This window comes from Sphaerodactylus townsendi, linkage group LG02 (assembly GCF_021028975.2).
Source record: "Sphaerodactylus townsendi isolate TG3544 linkage group LG02, MPM_Stown_v2.3, whole genome shotgun sequence".
Lineage (NCBI taxonomy): Eukaryota > Metazoa > Chordata > Lepidosauria > Squamata > Sphaerodactylidae > Sphaerodactylus > Sphaerodactylus townsendi.
Window position 1 is genome coordinate 120,503,243 of NC_059426.1, and position 17,169 is coordinate 120,520,411.

The 17,169-nt window shown below is 42.7% G+C and overlaps 1 protein-coding gene across 1 annotated transcript in view; it reads right to left on the reverse strand.

The window, feature by feature from the left end:
- Positions 1-13,307, reverse strand: part of LOC125426020 (cytochrome c oxidase assembly protein COX16 homolog, mitochondrial) — a 67,749-nt gene extending 54,442 nt beyond the window's left edge. The window contains exon 1 of the mRNA XM_048484047.1: positions 13,168-13,307. Within this exon, the coding sequence (XP_048340004.1) occupies positions 13,168-13,227 (60 nt within the window). The 5' untranslated portion in view covers positions 13,228-13,307. The remainder of the gene's footprint in view (positions 1-13,167) is intronic.
- Between the last annotated feature and the right edge of the window lie 3,862 nt (positions 13,308-17,169).

Consider the following 17,169-nt stretch of genomic DNA (forward strand, 5'->3'; position numbering starts at 1 on the left):
TTCGTATCCCAACCATCTTGAATGGAGAGGTAAATGCCACATTGCTGAACAAAGGATCTCTCTGACCCAAGTTTCCTAGCCATTTGAACATACGGTAAGTGGAGAACAGCACTGCAAAACCAGTGTCTAGGATCTGCAGTCACTAGAGGTCTGTGTATGTCTACTATATTGTTATCCCACACTTTCTTCACATTCATGTACATTTTATCAGCACAATTCCTGAATCTGTCCTCGCAACCAGTGTGGGTTAAGCTGAGAAGAGTGTGGGTGGCCAAAGGTCAGACATAAAGTTTAATGAAAAGGTGGGAAGCTGAAAGGGGGTCCTTCAAATCCTAGTCCAGTAATCTACTTCACCGAAATAATATTGAGAATGCAAAAAAAACTGTAATGAAAAGTTCATAATTTAAAATGTTTCTTTGGCCAACTAGAAGTAGAGATGGGTAAGCATTCCTTTATTTGAACCAAAATTAAATTGTAAATTGTGAGCAGCATTTTCAAATATTTGAAAAATGTTTTAAACCCAAAATTGTTCTAAACTGCATGACAAATATTTGTTTTTCTGCAATTTATCTTCATATAACTATACTCTTCTCAGAATAAAACTGACAGGAGATGTGTGCATTAATCCATCACATTGGGATTTGAGGATCTAAACTGCTCCCTACACACCCCCTCAGGGGAGCTGGAGCGCAACCTGGATTGTGGTGGGCAGAACCTGGAAATGTCTTGGAGCCTGTCATCCACCTCCTCCCTCACAGTCTTTTTAGTAGGAAGGCAAAATCTCTGGGGGAGAAGCTTTGCCAATACATTCGGAGTGCTGCCGAGCCAACCCAGCTGAGAATCAGAGTCTGAACGTTCCCCACTCCACCTGGCCCCATCTGGGTCTTGCCTGATGGAGCCGTCAATGTCCATGCCATCTGCTAGACTGGAGTGGAGCAGGGGCCTTCCTGCCATGTTCTGTAAAGCAGGGCGCTCAGGAGCGGCCAACTTCAGTTGCTCCTCCGTGTGCTTCTTGAGTTCTGAAGCCATTATTCCCAGCCCTGGGTCAGCCTGGTGGCTTCCTGGGCAGGATCCGTTGCTCAACTCCGGGTCAGCCTAACGGCTTCCTGGGCAGGATCCATTGCCCTCCTCTGGATGAGCCTGACGGCTTCCCAGGGGGGAAGATCTTCTCTCTATAGGTTGTAGTTCGTGTGCCTTCAGTTGCCGTTTTGGAGAACAGTTCTCTCTCCAGCAAAAAGGCGCAAGTTGCCATCTTGAATGTCGGGAAAAAAGACGGGAAATGTTATTCAGTCTTTAACTTATTCTCCTCTCTCCCCAATGCTAACTGACCACAAGGGGAGGGGAAGGGGGGGAAGAGACACAGAAAGGAAAAGAACTAAAATAGCTGACAATCACACAGCCACAAACACACAAGATAAGGAGTTGGTCGAAGTCCATGCTCTCTCTTCAAAGGCAGGAAAAATACTGAAGTAAAATGGAGTCATGTGAGAAGGACAAAGTGGATAAAACTAGTTCCTGCCTCCCAGAGAAAGTGGTATGAAATCACGTACACAAGATGTCCTTTACCTCCAGGAGAACTATTATTATCTGTAATGGGAAACATAGATCTTTGATCAAACAGCATTTATATTGCTCCGGATGCTTGTTATCAAGACTTCCCTTTTGGTAAAGGTGAGCACGCCATTTTCTTTCTCGCGGCAGGAACAGGAAAGAAAATTGTGGGCGTAACTTACAAAAAGAGAAGTCTCGATAGCAGACATCCAGAGCAATATAAATGCTATTTGATCAAAGTGCTATGTTCCCCAGTACAGATAATAATTGTTTCAACAGAAGCAGCACTTAAATAAGTTTTTTAAAAGCTCCCAGAGAATCAGGCTATTTTACAATGTGGACACATGCTGCTCCGACTACAGCCAAAGAATGCACAACCGCATTGTAACTTTTATCCTGAAAAGGGTATAGTCAAGTATTATTGTACAAAATAAATTATTTTATGGTTGCCTAGAGATCACAGGGGATAAGAAGAAGCATGGTTTGTGTCATGCCCCCACAGAGGCTTTTGTTATTTCCCCATTAAGCTTTAGTTTCCCCATAGTTAGGATGGTTTTAGTTCATTGTTAAGTCTTCTAAGGGAGGGTATTTTAGTTAACCCCTGTCCCTTTAAGACATTTCCCAATAGGCAGTTTTCCTTTTTTACCCAGCAATTCCCTGTTTTAGTTCTAGCCAGAAAGTCAGAGCTAGGTGCCAAGGGTAGCCGGAGACTGGAATATTCATTACCTATATGGTGGTCCATAGAGCACAAGTTAAGGTTAACAGCAATTAGAACCAGACAAAGACTGAAAGAACTGAAAGGAAGCAAGACACAGTGGACTTTCTTGAAAGCAGCCAAAAGAAGACACAGTCTACAGCTTCAAATCCGATCAAGACAAGCAAGTACTCTGATTTAGATAGATCCAAGGAAGTAGTTGAACCTGGCTTGTGTCTCCCCCACTCTGTCCTAGCCAAGTACAGGGCACCAAAAACAGATTCACTTAGGGGGCAGAACAGTTTGTCTCTCTTAGCATTCCAAGCTTTTCTACCTCACCTACCTCATTCTCAAAGCAGAATATGCTTATCTTGGCAGAAGTTTCTACATTGATCCCAAATACTGTTACATGGGAACTGTAATTTGCTCTAGGAAGCACTGAGCATACAAACAACAACATGATAAGCTGCCAATTGATTGATGCCCACAATTGCACAGGTGTAAAATGTAGCTGATTTTAAATATGGCTTATTCTGCCTGCGATTATCTTTTAGCTTGTGTAATCCAAACAAGACAATAAATTGTGACTAACAGCAGCTATCTGGCAAACTGCTCTGCTGAATGTCACCACAGCATGTATGTGCAACGACTCCAAACACTTCTAGTTAGAAACCACAAATTGTCAACAGGATATACTGAACTCCACAAATGGTCAATGATATCAAGGCAAGTTCCATTTTCAAATGTCTTGCAAAGATCAAACCATTTCTGATTAGAAGCTATGAGTTAAATAAATTCAGAAAAGGTATTCTGCAAAAGCCACTCTCAAATGAGAAGGCAGACCATATGTTCCATAGCACAAGCAAGAGCAAAAATGGCTCCGTCAACCAGACTGTTGTCATGTTGCATTACACACAGTGCCTGGTCAAGTCTGATAACAAAGGAATTCTAACAGCTGCAGCAGTTTGAAGAAGAAGTTTGTAGTGATGGGTCAAGAACAGGTTCATTCTCTTTATCTCAACTCCAAATACAACCACTGCTGGAAAACTGGTATCAGTCTTACTGCTGCCTCCACAAGACAGGCAAGGAAAAGAACCACTTACTCCCCTGGAAAGGAAGATTCATTTTTGCCAACCAACGAGGGAGGGAGGAAGGCAGGAAGGAAGAAAGGAAGCCAGCCCATAAAAGGTCCTGGGACATATAACACCAAAATTATCTTGAAGGCCTGAATACAAGAGTATGATGGAGAAGCCTCTAAAAGGCTGTTAATAGCTTAGCAATATCTCTGATTTACCTTTGCATGGTCCACAGCTAACTAAAACTGACAAGGCCTCCAAGCATCCCAAGTACATTTTAATTTCAAGAGCAATCAGGCTGCAGCGTCTCATGGAACACTTTCCTTCTCTCTAGTTAGAATGGGAGCAGACCACTGCCAACTAGGATGCCACAGATTTTGATAACACATCAAAGTCACAAACATCAGAATGTATACTGCTTACAATAAGTGAAGTTGAACTCTTTCAATGTAATTACATTGAAGATTTGCTCACAGTTCAGAACTAAACAAAATTTCCAACACTTGGCATTTGCATAGGAGTTAATGGTCAGCATGGTGGCTGCCCAGATATCCAATATTGGTGTATGCCATGCTCATAGCTTATGAGGTTGCTTTGAATGATAGCCTCAATAGAGACTGAAAGTGAATAGCTCACTACAAGACTAATTGTCACTCTAGTCATCGTCAATTGATCAACAACTGGGGAGTGGTCCAAACCTCTCTCTCACTAAATCAGCTGTAATAAAATCCTCTGCTGCCCCTAACACTGTTTTGCTCTACCAACCCCCCATCTCAATTGGGCTGTCATAGAGGGGCAGAAACCAAGGGCTGCCAACCTCCAAGCAGTGGCTGGAGATTGGGATTACAACTGGTCTCCAGGAGACAGAGATCAGTTCACCTGAAGGAAAAGGCTACATTGGAAAGTAGACTCTGTGGTATTACATCCCATGGATAACCCTCCTCTTCCCAAATCCCACCCCCCTTCAGACTCCACCCCCAAAATCTCTGGGTATTTTCCAGCCTGGAGCTGGCAACCATACTTGGCATGTATGCCAACACATCAGGTTATTTTGCTTGGCACCCAGGGTCAGCTCAGGGAACCAAACCACAAACAGTACTTATGCAGGAGTGCATGAGAAAGGAATGGATGAGACTTAGATTCATCATCCGCTCCCAGACCCCCAAGGCAAATCTTTCAGATGCTGGCAGAAGCATGAGGGCCTGGCATGCTGCAGTCATGTCTGGCCAAATTCTCCTCCAACCACCACCCCATTTTGTTTTCCAGAACACCAACATCTAAAGTGGAAGACACTGCATTTTTTCCAGGGCTTGGCCAAAAAAGTTACCTACCTCTTGTTCTACCCACTACACCACACTAGCTAATGCTACAATAACTTTGCTAGTCTTTAAAATGCCAGAAGGCTGTTGTTTCATTATAGCAGACCACTACTTTTCCATTTTTCCAATAGTAACCAGCCTGAACTTAACCTGATTGATGAGTTTTGCTTTCAAGCTGACAACCCACTTGATCTTAGGCTTTAATCTTTCTTCTGTCAACACAAAAAGGCAGTTCATGGAATGAGTTACCATCCATTATAGACCCCCTGCCCTCCTACCAGTGTGTCAGCAGTGAGTAAAACTGCAAACAAATAAACAAAAACAAAAAACTGTCTAAGACAGGCTTTTGAAAATAGAGAGACTGAATCGCCATCCGGCAGTCTGACATTGGGTACCATTCCTTGTTATTACCTAGCTGAACACTGTAATTGTAAAGCAAAAAGCTACAGAATAGGCGCTGGGGACAGAACCTGGCCCAAACACAGCAGTTTTCTTTTCCACGTAGTGGCTTTCATTAACTTCTGTGGGAAAGAATAAAGCAGCAGTGCTTGAGCACCCTCCAGAGGCCAGGAGGAGTTACATACCAGAAGTCCTTTATGACCAGGCAGGAACCAGGAACTGGAATTGAAAAATTTAATATTGAGATTTCTAACACACACACTCTATTTATCTGAAAGTGATTCTTACAAGCAACACACTAGTCTAGTTTAATCTGCAGCACTTCAATTGAAGACTACAACTGCCTTAGTCATTTTCTCTTCTGTCCTCCATTTTTTTTGTACTGAAAATCCAGCCTGAGGATACAGAGGCCTTGACAATGAAAACAGCACTTTTTGTGATATTTAGTTGGTCCTAATAAAAGGGATTGTGTGACTTTTGGTTTTGGATTTTGTCTATGGAGTAAGGCAACTACCTATGGGGTCTCCAAATGTCCTCAGGAAGGAATCCGAGATCATTTTATTAGCATAGTAGTCAAACTTGCTGTCAGTGCCTTGGAGCCACATGGAAGAGTCATATGAAGAACGGTTGCTGGATGCTTCCATGGTATCAGAATATATAAAATCAATTCTGGAATTTTTTGCCATTCTTAGCAAACGTGGCCTTTCGACTGGAGCCAGAAGTGCTATTTTTAGAAGCTGCAAAAAGGGACGAAATAGCTCTCTCTGCCCTTGGAAATGGGAACAGTAAAGAGAAGTTAAAGGAAGGAAATGCTAAAATGCAGGGAAGCAGCATAGCTTCTTGTGAGACGTGAAAGACACATCCAATAAGATCACAAGAGAACGGCTCAACATCTGGACAAACGTTAACATCCTCATACTGCAGGACTTGATAGCCTGCAGCACACAAGCTGTTAGACAGTGTTAATGCCAACTTACATCATTCTCCTAGGTCCACACTGGCATATGCTAGGCACTGATCTCATTACACATGTTCTCAGGTTGATAGCTGTGGAAACTCAGATTGGCCTCTTCCATGGAAGAGCTGCTGTTTCTAATTCATCTCACTGTGTTGATGAAAATAACCAACCACTCCACATCCAAATAACCCCATATCCATCACTTTTTCTCTAAGAGTTTGTTGGTTATTTACCCACAATTCCAACTTTTCTGGTCCTGAAATCTACAGGAAGAATAAAAATGCCCTTTAAAATAAGCAAAAGACAACAATGCCTATATGATAAAATGTACCCCTAATACATTGGCCTTCAGCTGGTCAGCTGGTAACCTATTAACCATAACTGGCAAGTGAGCTAACCTCGGCGGGCAATACCACTGCTCTCATAATCATTTTCGAAGGACTCTGGGTTTTTTTTAGAAAAATGGAGTGAGGAAAAATGAAAGAAAAATGAACATACATGGTTAAAAATAAAAGAAATAAAGAGGGTAAATCTCATTTTATAGGTAAGGATTAAAAGTGGATAAAAAAATCTGAAAATGCTGGAAACTATTGCTCTAGGCCTAATTAAAAATAAAAATGGAAACAAGTGTGAAGCTTCGATAGTCTCCTGACCATTATTCAGCCTGACAAATCTCTTGAAAACTCATGCAGGGACAGGAATTCCTGATTCACATTACTAGATCAAGGAAGACAATGGTTAAAAAAATGAAGAGGCAACCTTTAAACTGAAAATCATAATCACAATATCAAAGCTATCTTTCTAGGTACTAGCTCTTCTGGTATTTCTATCTCCTTTTCCTTAAAAAAAAGAAAGAAAAGCCTGGTTTTGGCTTCAGTATTTCTATCTGCAATTGTATTCCCATGCAGGAAAAGAACATTCTTGCCAGTCTTTTTCAAAAGGGTTCTCATTTACATCATTGCTGCTGGTCAGAACCTATTTTTATTTATTTATGCACGCTATTTATCGTCTGCCATTCTCATTTGGATTTAAGGTGGATTACACAGTGCAAGTCAATATAATCAAGAGGCTAGGACATTCAATAAACAGTGCAATTAGGATTGGGGTTGCAGAACCAACCAGAAGTCTACAAACATAACTGAAGGAAGGCATAAGTATTAACTTGACATATTAAATAATACCAAATTCCATAGCAGGATCCTAGATACACAGCAGAATAGATTATAGTCCCTAATAACTTGTCCAAGTAACTCTGTCCATCATTCAGTATAGTGCAATTGCATTCCACATGTCAAAAGACCTTTCAAATAACTCAGTTTTCCATAGTTTGCAGAAAGCCAGGACAGTGGGAGTCTTCCTGACCTCCTCAGGCCAGTGGTGTACCTAGGCAAACTGGAGCCCTGGGCAAAACCTGAGTTTGATGCCCCCCCCCTCCCATGGGCGGCCACCCTCTCCCACTGTGACCGAACAATGATTTTTTCCACCAGGTCGTTTCAAAGTCACGATCACATTATAGAACATGCCCCAACTCACAAATCTGAACACAGCAATGGGCCATGCCACACAGCAGAAATATCTTTTTGACAACATTTTCAAAATGCTTTCGAAATGTTTTACTACTGCTATGGAAACATTTTATGGTGTTGTATCCAGTCCCCCCAATTGGGGGAAACATCATCACTTTCAATGTTATTTAAACTGGGGACCCCAGATTCTCCCTTTAAGGTGGATTTAAAAGGAGATGCAGGAATCCACCCCCAAACAGCATTATTTGCAATGGTGTTTAAACTAGGGAGCCCAGATTCTACTTTTAAATCCACCTTAAAGGGAGAACGATGTTTTGGGGTGGATTATCCCCCACCCTGAAACAGCATCACTTTCAATGTTTAAACTAGGGACCTCAGATTCTCCCTTTAAATCCATGCTGAAGGGAGTGGATTTAACAACAACAACCTTTATTAGGCATTGAGAAAATAAAAGAAAGAAAGAAATTGGCAGGAAGGGGGTGGATTTAAAAGGAAAATCTGGGGAAATTTAGGGAGTGCCTGCTGTCAGGGGTGCAATTATTAAGATTAAGATAGCAGCACCAAAATTTCAGGGTATCACCCTACTGGTGATACCACCTAGGTTTGGTGAAGTTTAGTTCAGGGGGTCCAAAGTTATGGACCCTCAAAGGTGTAGCCCCCATCTCCTATTAGCTCCCATTGGAAACAAGTCAATGGGGGATGGGGGCACTTTCTTTGGGAGTCAATCAATAAGCCTTTATTGGCATACAGAACATACAATATAAATACAGTTAAAATTACTAGATAAAACTTCACACTGGATCATAAGTTCAGCCTCGCAAAACCTCAGCCAGAAACTTTTGCCAGCAATTAAGCGAGACAACAGAGTCAAAGGTCATTGCAGTCATTAAAGAAGACATATTTACTTTATCAAAGCTTCCTGTCAGGATTTTCCACTTAAGAGTCAAATGATTTGTACTAATAAGCTGGATCTTGGTTTTCTTGGTAAAAGTGGGCAGCGAGTGGAGGAGAATGTGCGCAATGACAGGGAATCCAACTGCCCTGGGCTGCAATGGGGCAAAGCCTCTTTATCAAAGTTTGGTAGACTTCTTGAGGTCTTCCATCTACCTGGAAGCTGGGATGGCATAAATATTAAAACCCAGCCAGCATGTAGAGCTCTATATATATAGGGTTTGGTAAGCCGCCATGTATATAGTAGGCTGGGTTTCCCCTGAACAAAATGGAACTTCCGCCACGCTCTCATTGGCGATTTAGAGCAGGATTTGTTGGCCAAGCTCTGCAGTTGTTGATAAATCCATTGCTAAAGTAGGCCGCTTCTTTTGATGAGGGGCAAATGTCTCAGTACTTGGTTAGCATTTCCCAGAGAGTCACTATCATAGCCCAGTTCACGCAATCTTTGTTTATAACTGTTTATTGCACCAATTTCTAGAGTGATGGAAGTTCTCTCAAGCGTGAGTTGCGTCGAAGTGAGATTGGTCGGAGCTTTGATGGAAGTGAATATGCAGCCAAAGTTTTATGATGTTTAATCCAGATAGTGGCCTCTTATGGAGTATTGGCCAGATTCTAGGACACATAGGGATTGCATATGGAACGACTCCAGTTTGGCACGCCAAATAATTTATGCAGAAATTTAGGAATGGGAATGATCTAATGGCACTGTTGCTGGGTGTTAGCCAATGGGCACTCCATAAAGCAGTTGTGCTCTCTCCTTGCTTTGGAAAACTTGCAGAGCTGGGGAATAAGGAACATAAGCAGAACATAAGAACCAGCCTGCTGGATCAGACCACAGAGTCCATCCCTAGGTCCAGTAAGCACTCTGCTACTCATGGTAATGGCTTCTCCCACCAGGGTGCCTTTGGGAAGTTCACACCTGCAGGATGTGAAAGCAATGGCCTTCTAGCTGCTGCCAGTTGCTGCTCACTGAGCACCTGGTCTGCTAAGGCATTTGCAATCCTCAAATCAAGGAGGGATTCAAGATTGGTAGCCAGTAGATTGACTTCTCCTCCATAAATCTGTCCAAGCCCTTTTAAAGCTATCCAGGTTAAGTGGCCATCCCACCCACCTCCTGTGGCAGCATAATTCCCAGAAACACCAATCCACCACGATTAAGCGTGAAGAAGTGTTTCCTTTCTATTAGTCCCAAATTCTTCCCCTGTACATTTTCAAGCAATGAATGCCCCCCTGGTTCTAGTATTGTGAGAGAGAGAAAATGTCTAGCCTGTTGGATCAGACCAGAGTCCATCTTAGTCCAGCACTCTGTTACTCATTACTGGCTCACCAGGTGCCTTTTTGGGAGTTCACCTGCAGGATGCAGAAAGCAATGGCTCTCCTGCTGCTGCTGCTGTTCCTGAGCACCTTGGTCTAAGGCATTTGCAATCTCAAATCAAGGAGGACTGGTGACAGGCAGCCATAGATTGACCCTCCTCCATGGGATCTGTCCAAGCCCTTTTTAAAAGCTGCTATCCAGGTTAGTGGCCATCACCACCTCTCCTGTGGTAGCATATTCCAAACACCAACTCACACGCTAAGTGCTGAAGAAGTGTTTCCTTTATTAGGTCCTAATTTTTCCCCCCAAACATTTTCAATGAATGCCCCCTGGTTCTAGTATTGTGAGAGAGAGAAAAATGTCTCTCTGTCAACCTTGTATTTTACTACTACTCCCCATGCATAATTCTTTTATAGACTTCAATCATATCCCCCCCTCAGATCGCCTTTCTCTCTCCAAACTAAAGGAGTCCCAAACGCTGCAGCCTTTCCTCATAAGAAAAGTGCTCCAATCCTTCAATCATCCTCGTTGCCCTTCTCTGCACTTTTTCTATCTCTTCGATATCCTTTTTGAGATGTGGCGACCAGAACTGAACACAGTACTCCAAGTGCGGTCGCACCACAGCTTTATATAAGGGCATGACAATCCTTGCAGTTTTATTATCAACTCCTTTCCTAATGATCCCCAGCATAGATATTGATTCTGCCTGAATATATTGGTTGCCCCTAGAATGATAAAACCTCCTAGTGGCATTTGCGTTTGACTGGGCCCGAGCCAATATATATTTTTGATGAGTGGACCACGACAAGTTATTGCTAAACCAGAGTCCTAGATAGTTGAAATTTTTAACTTGCTCAATGTAGGGGCCCTTTATCTTCCAGACTTGTTTTTTACTGCTTTTCCAAAAACCAGGATCTTTGGGAGTCCATAACTTTGAACTCCCTAAACCAAACCTCACCAAACCTGGGTGATGTCATCAGGAGAGTCTCCCGAAAAATCCCTGAAATTTTGGTGCTGCTAGCCTAAAAACTGCACCTCTGCAGGCCAAAAACGGAAAAACACTGAAAATACAAAAAATCCCACAAACGGACCTGCAGTTTTTGCGCCCCCCACAAGGGGGCACCCTGGGCAACTGCCCACTTTGCCCAATGGGAGGAAAGCCTCTGCCTCAGGCAGACGATTCCACAAGGTAGGCACCACAATGGAGAAGACATGTACATGTAATTTTTTTCTGGTATTTCTATCTCCTGGTATTTTTATCTCCTGATTTTGCCCATTTGCAAGTTGACACCTGCAGAAGACCCTGCTCTGATGTGTGAAGATGCAATAGCCAAATGTAGGGGGAGAGGCAATCTCACAGATATGGGGGCCCAAGACTATGAAGGGCTTTGCATGAGATAGTTAAAACTTTACATTGAACCTAGTAGCTGCAGGTGAATGGTATTAATATGCACGTTCCATCTGGGATGGTATTAATATGCATGTTCCATCTAGCTCCCAATAACAGCCATTCTGCACCAGCTGGAATTTCCTGATTGATTTTGAGGGGACCACTGTGGCATGGATCCAGGTGTCTGTTATCAAGGTAAGAAAGTCTTTTCTGCAACTGCATCAACTTGTATTTCCAGTATAATGTTGGGTCCAATATAGCACCAAGGCTCTTAACTGAGTCAGCAAAAGTCAACTGAACACCATCAAAAGTGAGGAGCACAATGTCCATCAAGATCCCTGCCTTATTTGTCCTGCTGTTGGGAAAGAAATTCTATGCCGCCTCCATTGCTTCTGTGAGCTCACGCTTGACACAATTGTTTAGAGTAATTGTCAACTATGGGGGGATGACAGCTATTCACAGACAAGATTTACCATTTCAGATTTTGAACACATGTATGAAACAGTAATCATGATCACTGAACAGTAATAATGATTAAGAATCCCCATCTAAAACACTATGGAATATGGATTTTAAAACAGAACAATGTCTAAAAATGGTTTTGGAAACCAGCAATTTGCTTTCAAACCTTAAAATTGAAACCAGGTCTATAGCAATTTCAGAAAAATGCTTTCCTAAATAATTTGTCTTTGCAAAACCTTTGGAAGTTAATAGCATTGCAGTCTTTCTCACATCATCAGGAAGGCCAATCCCACTATGACATGCCACAGCTGAAAAAGCTCTACATGCCACAGCTGAGAAAGCTGTTCATGCCTGACACATATACAACCATTTTCAAGAGCCCCACCACTGCAGGAACTAGTGGTTAGGGTTTCAGATTTAGGGTTACTAACCACAGGGTGGGACCTGGAATACTCCCAGAATCACCATTCAACTCCAAACTACATAATTTAGATTACAGAGATCAGTTTCCAGCCTTCAGCTTTGAAAATGCCTGGAGATTCCGCCTTTCTATATACCACCCCCACAATGTCCAGGAACTTTCCCAAGCAAAAACGACAATCCTACATGTAGGGATAAAGTAGGATTGGCAGGTCTCCCTTAGCCACTGGCACAGTATGTGGGAATGGGTTGCAGGATCCAGATTGGCAACGCCTGGAAATTTGGAAATCGATCCATTTTCTCCAGGGGAAACTCTGTAGTCTGGAGATGATCTGTAATTCCAGGGAATTCCCAGGTCCCACTTGGAGGCTGGCATCCCTAGGATGAAGATACTTGGGAATCAAATTCCTGTTCAGTTATGGGAGAATGTGGGCTAGCTATTTTCTCTCAAGACTCACTTAATCCACAGGATTGTTGTGAGATGAAAAGGGGAGAAAAAGAAACCTGAGATGAAGGCCAGGACAAAAAAAAAAAAAACCCTGCTAGGCTGATATCTAGATCAGAGCTCCACCAATACTGCCTGCTTTCCCTGTCAACCTCTGCAAAGGAATCGGCCAGCCAGCCAAATGCCCGAGAAGTGCCTGACAGAGCGGCAAGAGAAAGCCGGGTTCCGTCAACCCACACTTGACTGATTTCATCCAATGCCAAGCAAAACGGCCCAGAGTACCACAAAAAAGAGCCATCGTCAGAACTCTGGCCCCGCATATGGCACTGAGAAACCGGGAAGTTGGACTCGGACTTGCCTTTCTACTCTTTGCTTCCCCCTATGGTACTGGACCATGATTGGCTAGTCAAGTGCTTTCCCGTCCCACAGAGGTCACATGATGCACTGTTATCATGAAACTGCCCTTATGTCCTCTACTTTAAAGTCATGCGCGCGCAACGTAACTTTAGTCCTCCTCCTCAAAAAATGGCAGCAAAGGCCTGCTCTCGCTTGCCTCGTTCCCAAAGCCACGATAGTATCCCCCCCTGGCGGCAAAACCTAACATGCTGTAGCCTCCACCGCGGCAAACTGCGCCCGTCCCTTTAAGGGCTCCGCCGCTCACCATCATCGGCACTCCATAGCGCAGCGTCTTGTTTCTCGCCAGCGTTCGCGAGATGCCCATGGCTCGAACAGTTTGGCGGGGTCCGGCATAGATATAGTGCTCCCGGAGCACTTCCTGTTCTTTTTTTTTAAAAAAGCGTTCCCCTGGATTCCGTAGCCCGACGTAGCAAAGTTCCGCCCATGGATGGATAAACGCTCCGCGCGCCCGTTCGCACACACAACAGTTTAATGCGGTCGTGAATGGCCTGAGTACCAATAACCCTCGAATCGAAAGCAGACTCTTGCCTTTTTTTGCCCGACGGCCTGTAAGTACCACGGCAGGCTACCAGGAAATACGAGCGGGCATTCTAGAAGGGCTGCAAAAACTGTGACTGACCAGTGGCAGCAGTAAAAATGAATAGAATGGTGTGGAAACGTTCTCACACTTCTTCATGGGGGGCTGCCTGCTGCTCTTGATTTCACCGAATCTATTTTATTCTTTATATTTTGCTTCATTCCGAGAGCACAAAGCAGTATCCTACCACATTTTCTTTTATAAATATATAACTTGTGATCTCAATTATTAATCTCTCTTACCACACAACTGAGCCAGTAGTAGAATATTCAGATCCTCTGAAGATGCCAGCCACAGATGCAGGCGAAAATGCTACTAGAACATGGCCATACAACCCGGAAACCACACAACACCCCAGTAGAATATTGCTCCATGTTCTTGAGATGGAGGAAGGGACACAGATTTAAATAGGCTACTGACTTATAAAATATATACTAAAATCTTTGCCGTTTCTGCTCTGAAGCATAGCGCCAATGTAACCCCTGTGTTCAAAATGGGATGACCCAGAAAGGGGTGGGGACTGAAAGCAGCAGAAGACTGCAAAGCTTTGGACCGTGATTGATTTTTATAAGCCCTTAACACCTTGTTTTAGGTAACTGCAATGTTGTTGGGAACGAGTGGGAAGGGAGTTGTTTATTTTTGCTATATTGTAAATGTTAGAATTTATTGTTTCAGGGTTTTTGTGTATGTAATGGGTGAAAGTTCTTTTGGAAACCTTCATCATCTTGAATCCAGTTCACCAAGCCTCTGAAGTCTTCATGAGCCAACCACCAGCAGAAAGAATGGACTTGGCATTATCAGACTGTAATTAGAAGGACTTGGAATGAAACTTGAATAGGACCTTGGAGTGTTAAGTTAAATGTTAATGTTTGATAAGTGTCATATGTTTAAAAAAAGTAAACCATTGTGTTTAAAATTTAGTTGTTGCAAACTCCTTTCAAGTTCTGCCCCACAGAACCCACAAGCTGAGGTTACACTTTGGTTAGTCCCTTGCCTTATTCGCAAAGCTTGTCAGAGCAAAGCTTGCAACACATAGCTAGAACAATGTAACATGTAGCAGGGCTCATTTCTTCCATATCCAGACATTTTCTTACGCAAAGAAAGGAGAGATTAAAATGCTCCTGAACAGATTCAGTTGCATCACAGCTGAGGAACAGCATGCTCCTGACTCACACCCATGTGCACATCAGAGCTTCCAGGTTACAGAGTGCTGCGGCTTGTGCCCTATTGTACTTAGTACTTGTGGTGATGATCTTTAACAATTAATAAATTACATGCTAATGCCATATGGCAACTTTAGGTCTGAATTTCAGATCTCATAAGAATTTTCATTTGTTTGAAGGAGGGAGCAGTTACGATTAGCTGGCAAAAATGCCACATATATCCTAGGCTCATTTGAAAATTTGGTGTTTGTCCATTAGATGGCATGCTCTTTATATCAAATGACATAGAAAGAGAATGGTATCAAATATTAATGCAATTCCTTTTCTTGACACTTTCACAGTTCCAGAGAATCCAGAGAGATGATAATCTGTTGTGATAAAAGGCAAGCTTTGGGTTTGAAAGGCCTCTTCACCAAGCAAAATAAACGGAATGTCACTCCACTGCGTTTTCATGCCACAATAGAGAACAAAAAAACAAATATGAAAACCGAGCTGTTTTTCTGTGTGCTTTGCTTGATTATAAATTTAGAAAATGATATACTTGAATGGAAATGTATATTTCCAGAGACATACCCTTTTGAAATGCAAGTAGAATTGGACTGAGTTGTATGAGTTTGCAGTGCTCTCTCCTTTCAAGAAAATTGACCTGGAATTTCCTCCCACTCATATTGATGGATCCATTTAGCTGAACACCTCTAATCTGGCTCCTGTTTCAGTAATTTTGATTCAGAAGTACTATGCTTGGTGATGTTCCTATGTGAACCAAATGTTATTAGGTCCATTATAGCTCCAATATTTTTGTATCCTGCATCCTTTTTTTTCCATTTTACTTAATGTTTTGAGAACGGAATGCATTAAAACCTTTCCTCAAATGATAAGGCAGAGCTGAACTGGGCAAAACCTAGACAAAGTTGGGAATGGATATCATCCTGCACCTTGGGCTGTTTCCTGGGAGGGTAGGTGGGACTAACATCTTGATAAGTGTTCCTAGGATTCATTTCCCTCCCTGTAGCAATCCAACATGAGGGGCAGATTCTCTTGAATACCTGCAAAGGGGCTTCAGTCTCTCCACCCCACACCATTTTCTCAACCTGAAATGATGTTGGGGAGGGAAACTGGTGTGTTCAGTCATCAGTTTATCCACTGGGCCAGCCCCTTCTCCATGGGAACTGGGGAGAACATACAATTCATGGAATTTGGAATATTGTTTTCAGTTTTGGGCACCATGGTTTAAGAACCATGTTGACAAACTGGATAATGTCCAGAGAAGGACAACAAAGATGGTGAGGGGTATGGAGACCAAGTTCTGTGAGGAAAGACTGAAGGTGTTGGGTATGTTTAAACTGGAGAGGAGATGACTGAGAGGTGATAAGATGTGATGAATGATGTAGTCATTGTATGAGCCTGATTTTGTATATGATCAGTGTCTGTAGCCTATCAAAACTACTTGCGGACAGGTTGGTGGCCTTACTAGTCTGATAGCTCAAGAATTCTCAACTTACATTCATCCAATGCTGGTCTCTGATTTCATTTGTAAAGTGAATGTGCATTGGCTATTTCTTACCTACAGGTGTATGCACATGCATTCAAGTTGTCACTGTAATGTGATCAGGGCTACTGTTCTTTAGATGATAAAAAATGAAACTGCCTTTGTGGGCCCCGTGAGGACAGAAAGGTGGGGTATAAATTATGTAAACAAACAATCAATCAATAAAATAAAATTGTAACTCAAATTAATGTCAGCTGTGCCTCCTCCCCAAAACAAAGTCTGAGCACATGAAGCATCCATACTGAGCCAAACCATCATGGCCAGTATTTAGGGCTGCCAGGCCTCCCTCTGCTGGCAGGCTCTCAGTTCTAACCAGTAATGACACTGACATTGTTATGTCACTTGCAGGGGGAAAAAAACATAGAGTTTCCCTTGATTCCTAGAGCTACCCTGCATAACTTCTGATTTTCACTGGAAATGATGCAGTGGTATCAAAGAGGTCACATATTCTTCATACTTCTACCTCAACCCTCCCATCATTAGCCAGGCAGTAACCTCACATCCTTATTCAGATAGAGGTCATACATATCATATACTATCTCATCCTTTTGACTGGAGAGCTAGAGACTGAACCCAAGACCTTCTGCATGCAAAGCAGATTCTCTACCACTGAGTCATGGTCCGTCTTCTAAACAGCTGTGCCATTTATTTTTGCCTCCTTTGGCTTGAACTGGGTGATTTTGAGACTTTTGAGTTAGCCTAGTAAAATACAGTACATAGGTCTCAAAGCTCATTTCAGGCCGAGAAAGCAGCATCATATTTTAGCACCAGCCACTACGATTAGCAAGCAGCGCAAATATTTGGCCAGAGTTGGTATACATATCAGAAATATCACCTTCTGTTCCGTCTTGCTGTAATCCTGTATTTCCCTGTTTACCGTGCTTCTAGCTCTAGCTCCTCTTCCATTTCCATTTAAGCACTCCTGGCTGGAAAATCTCTGTTGCAGGTCAGGATTTG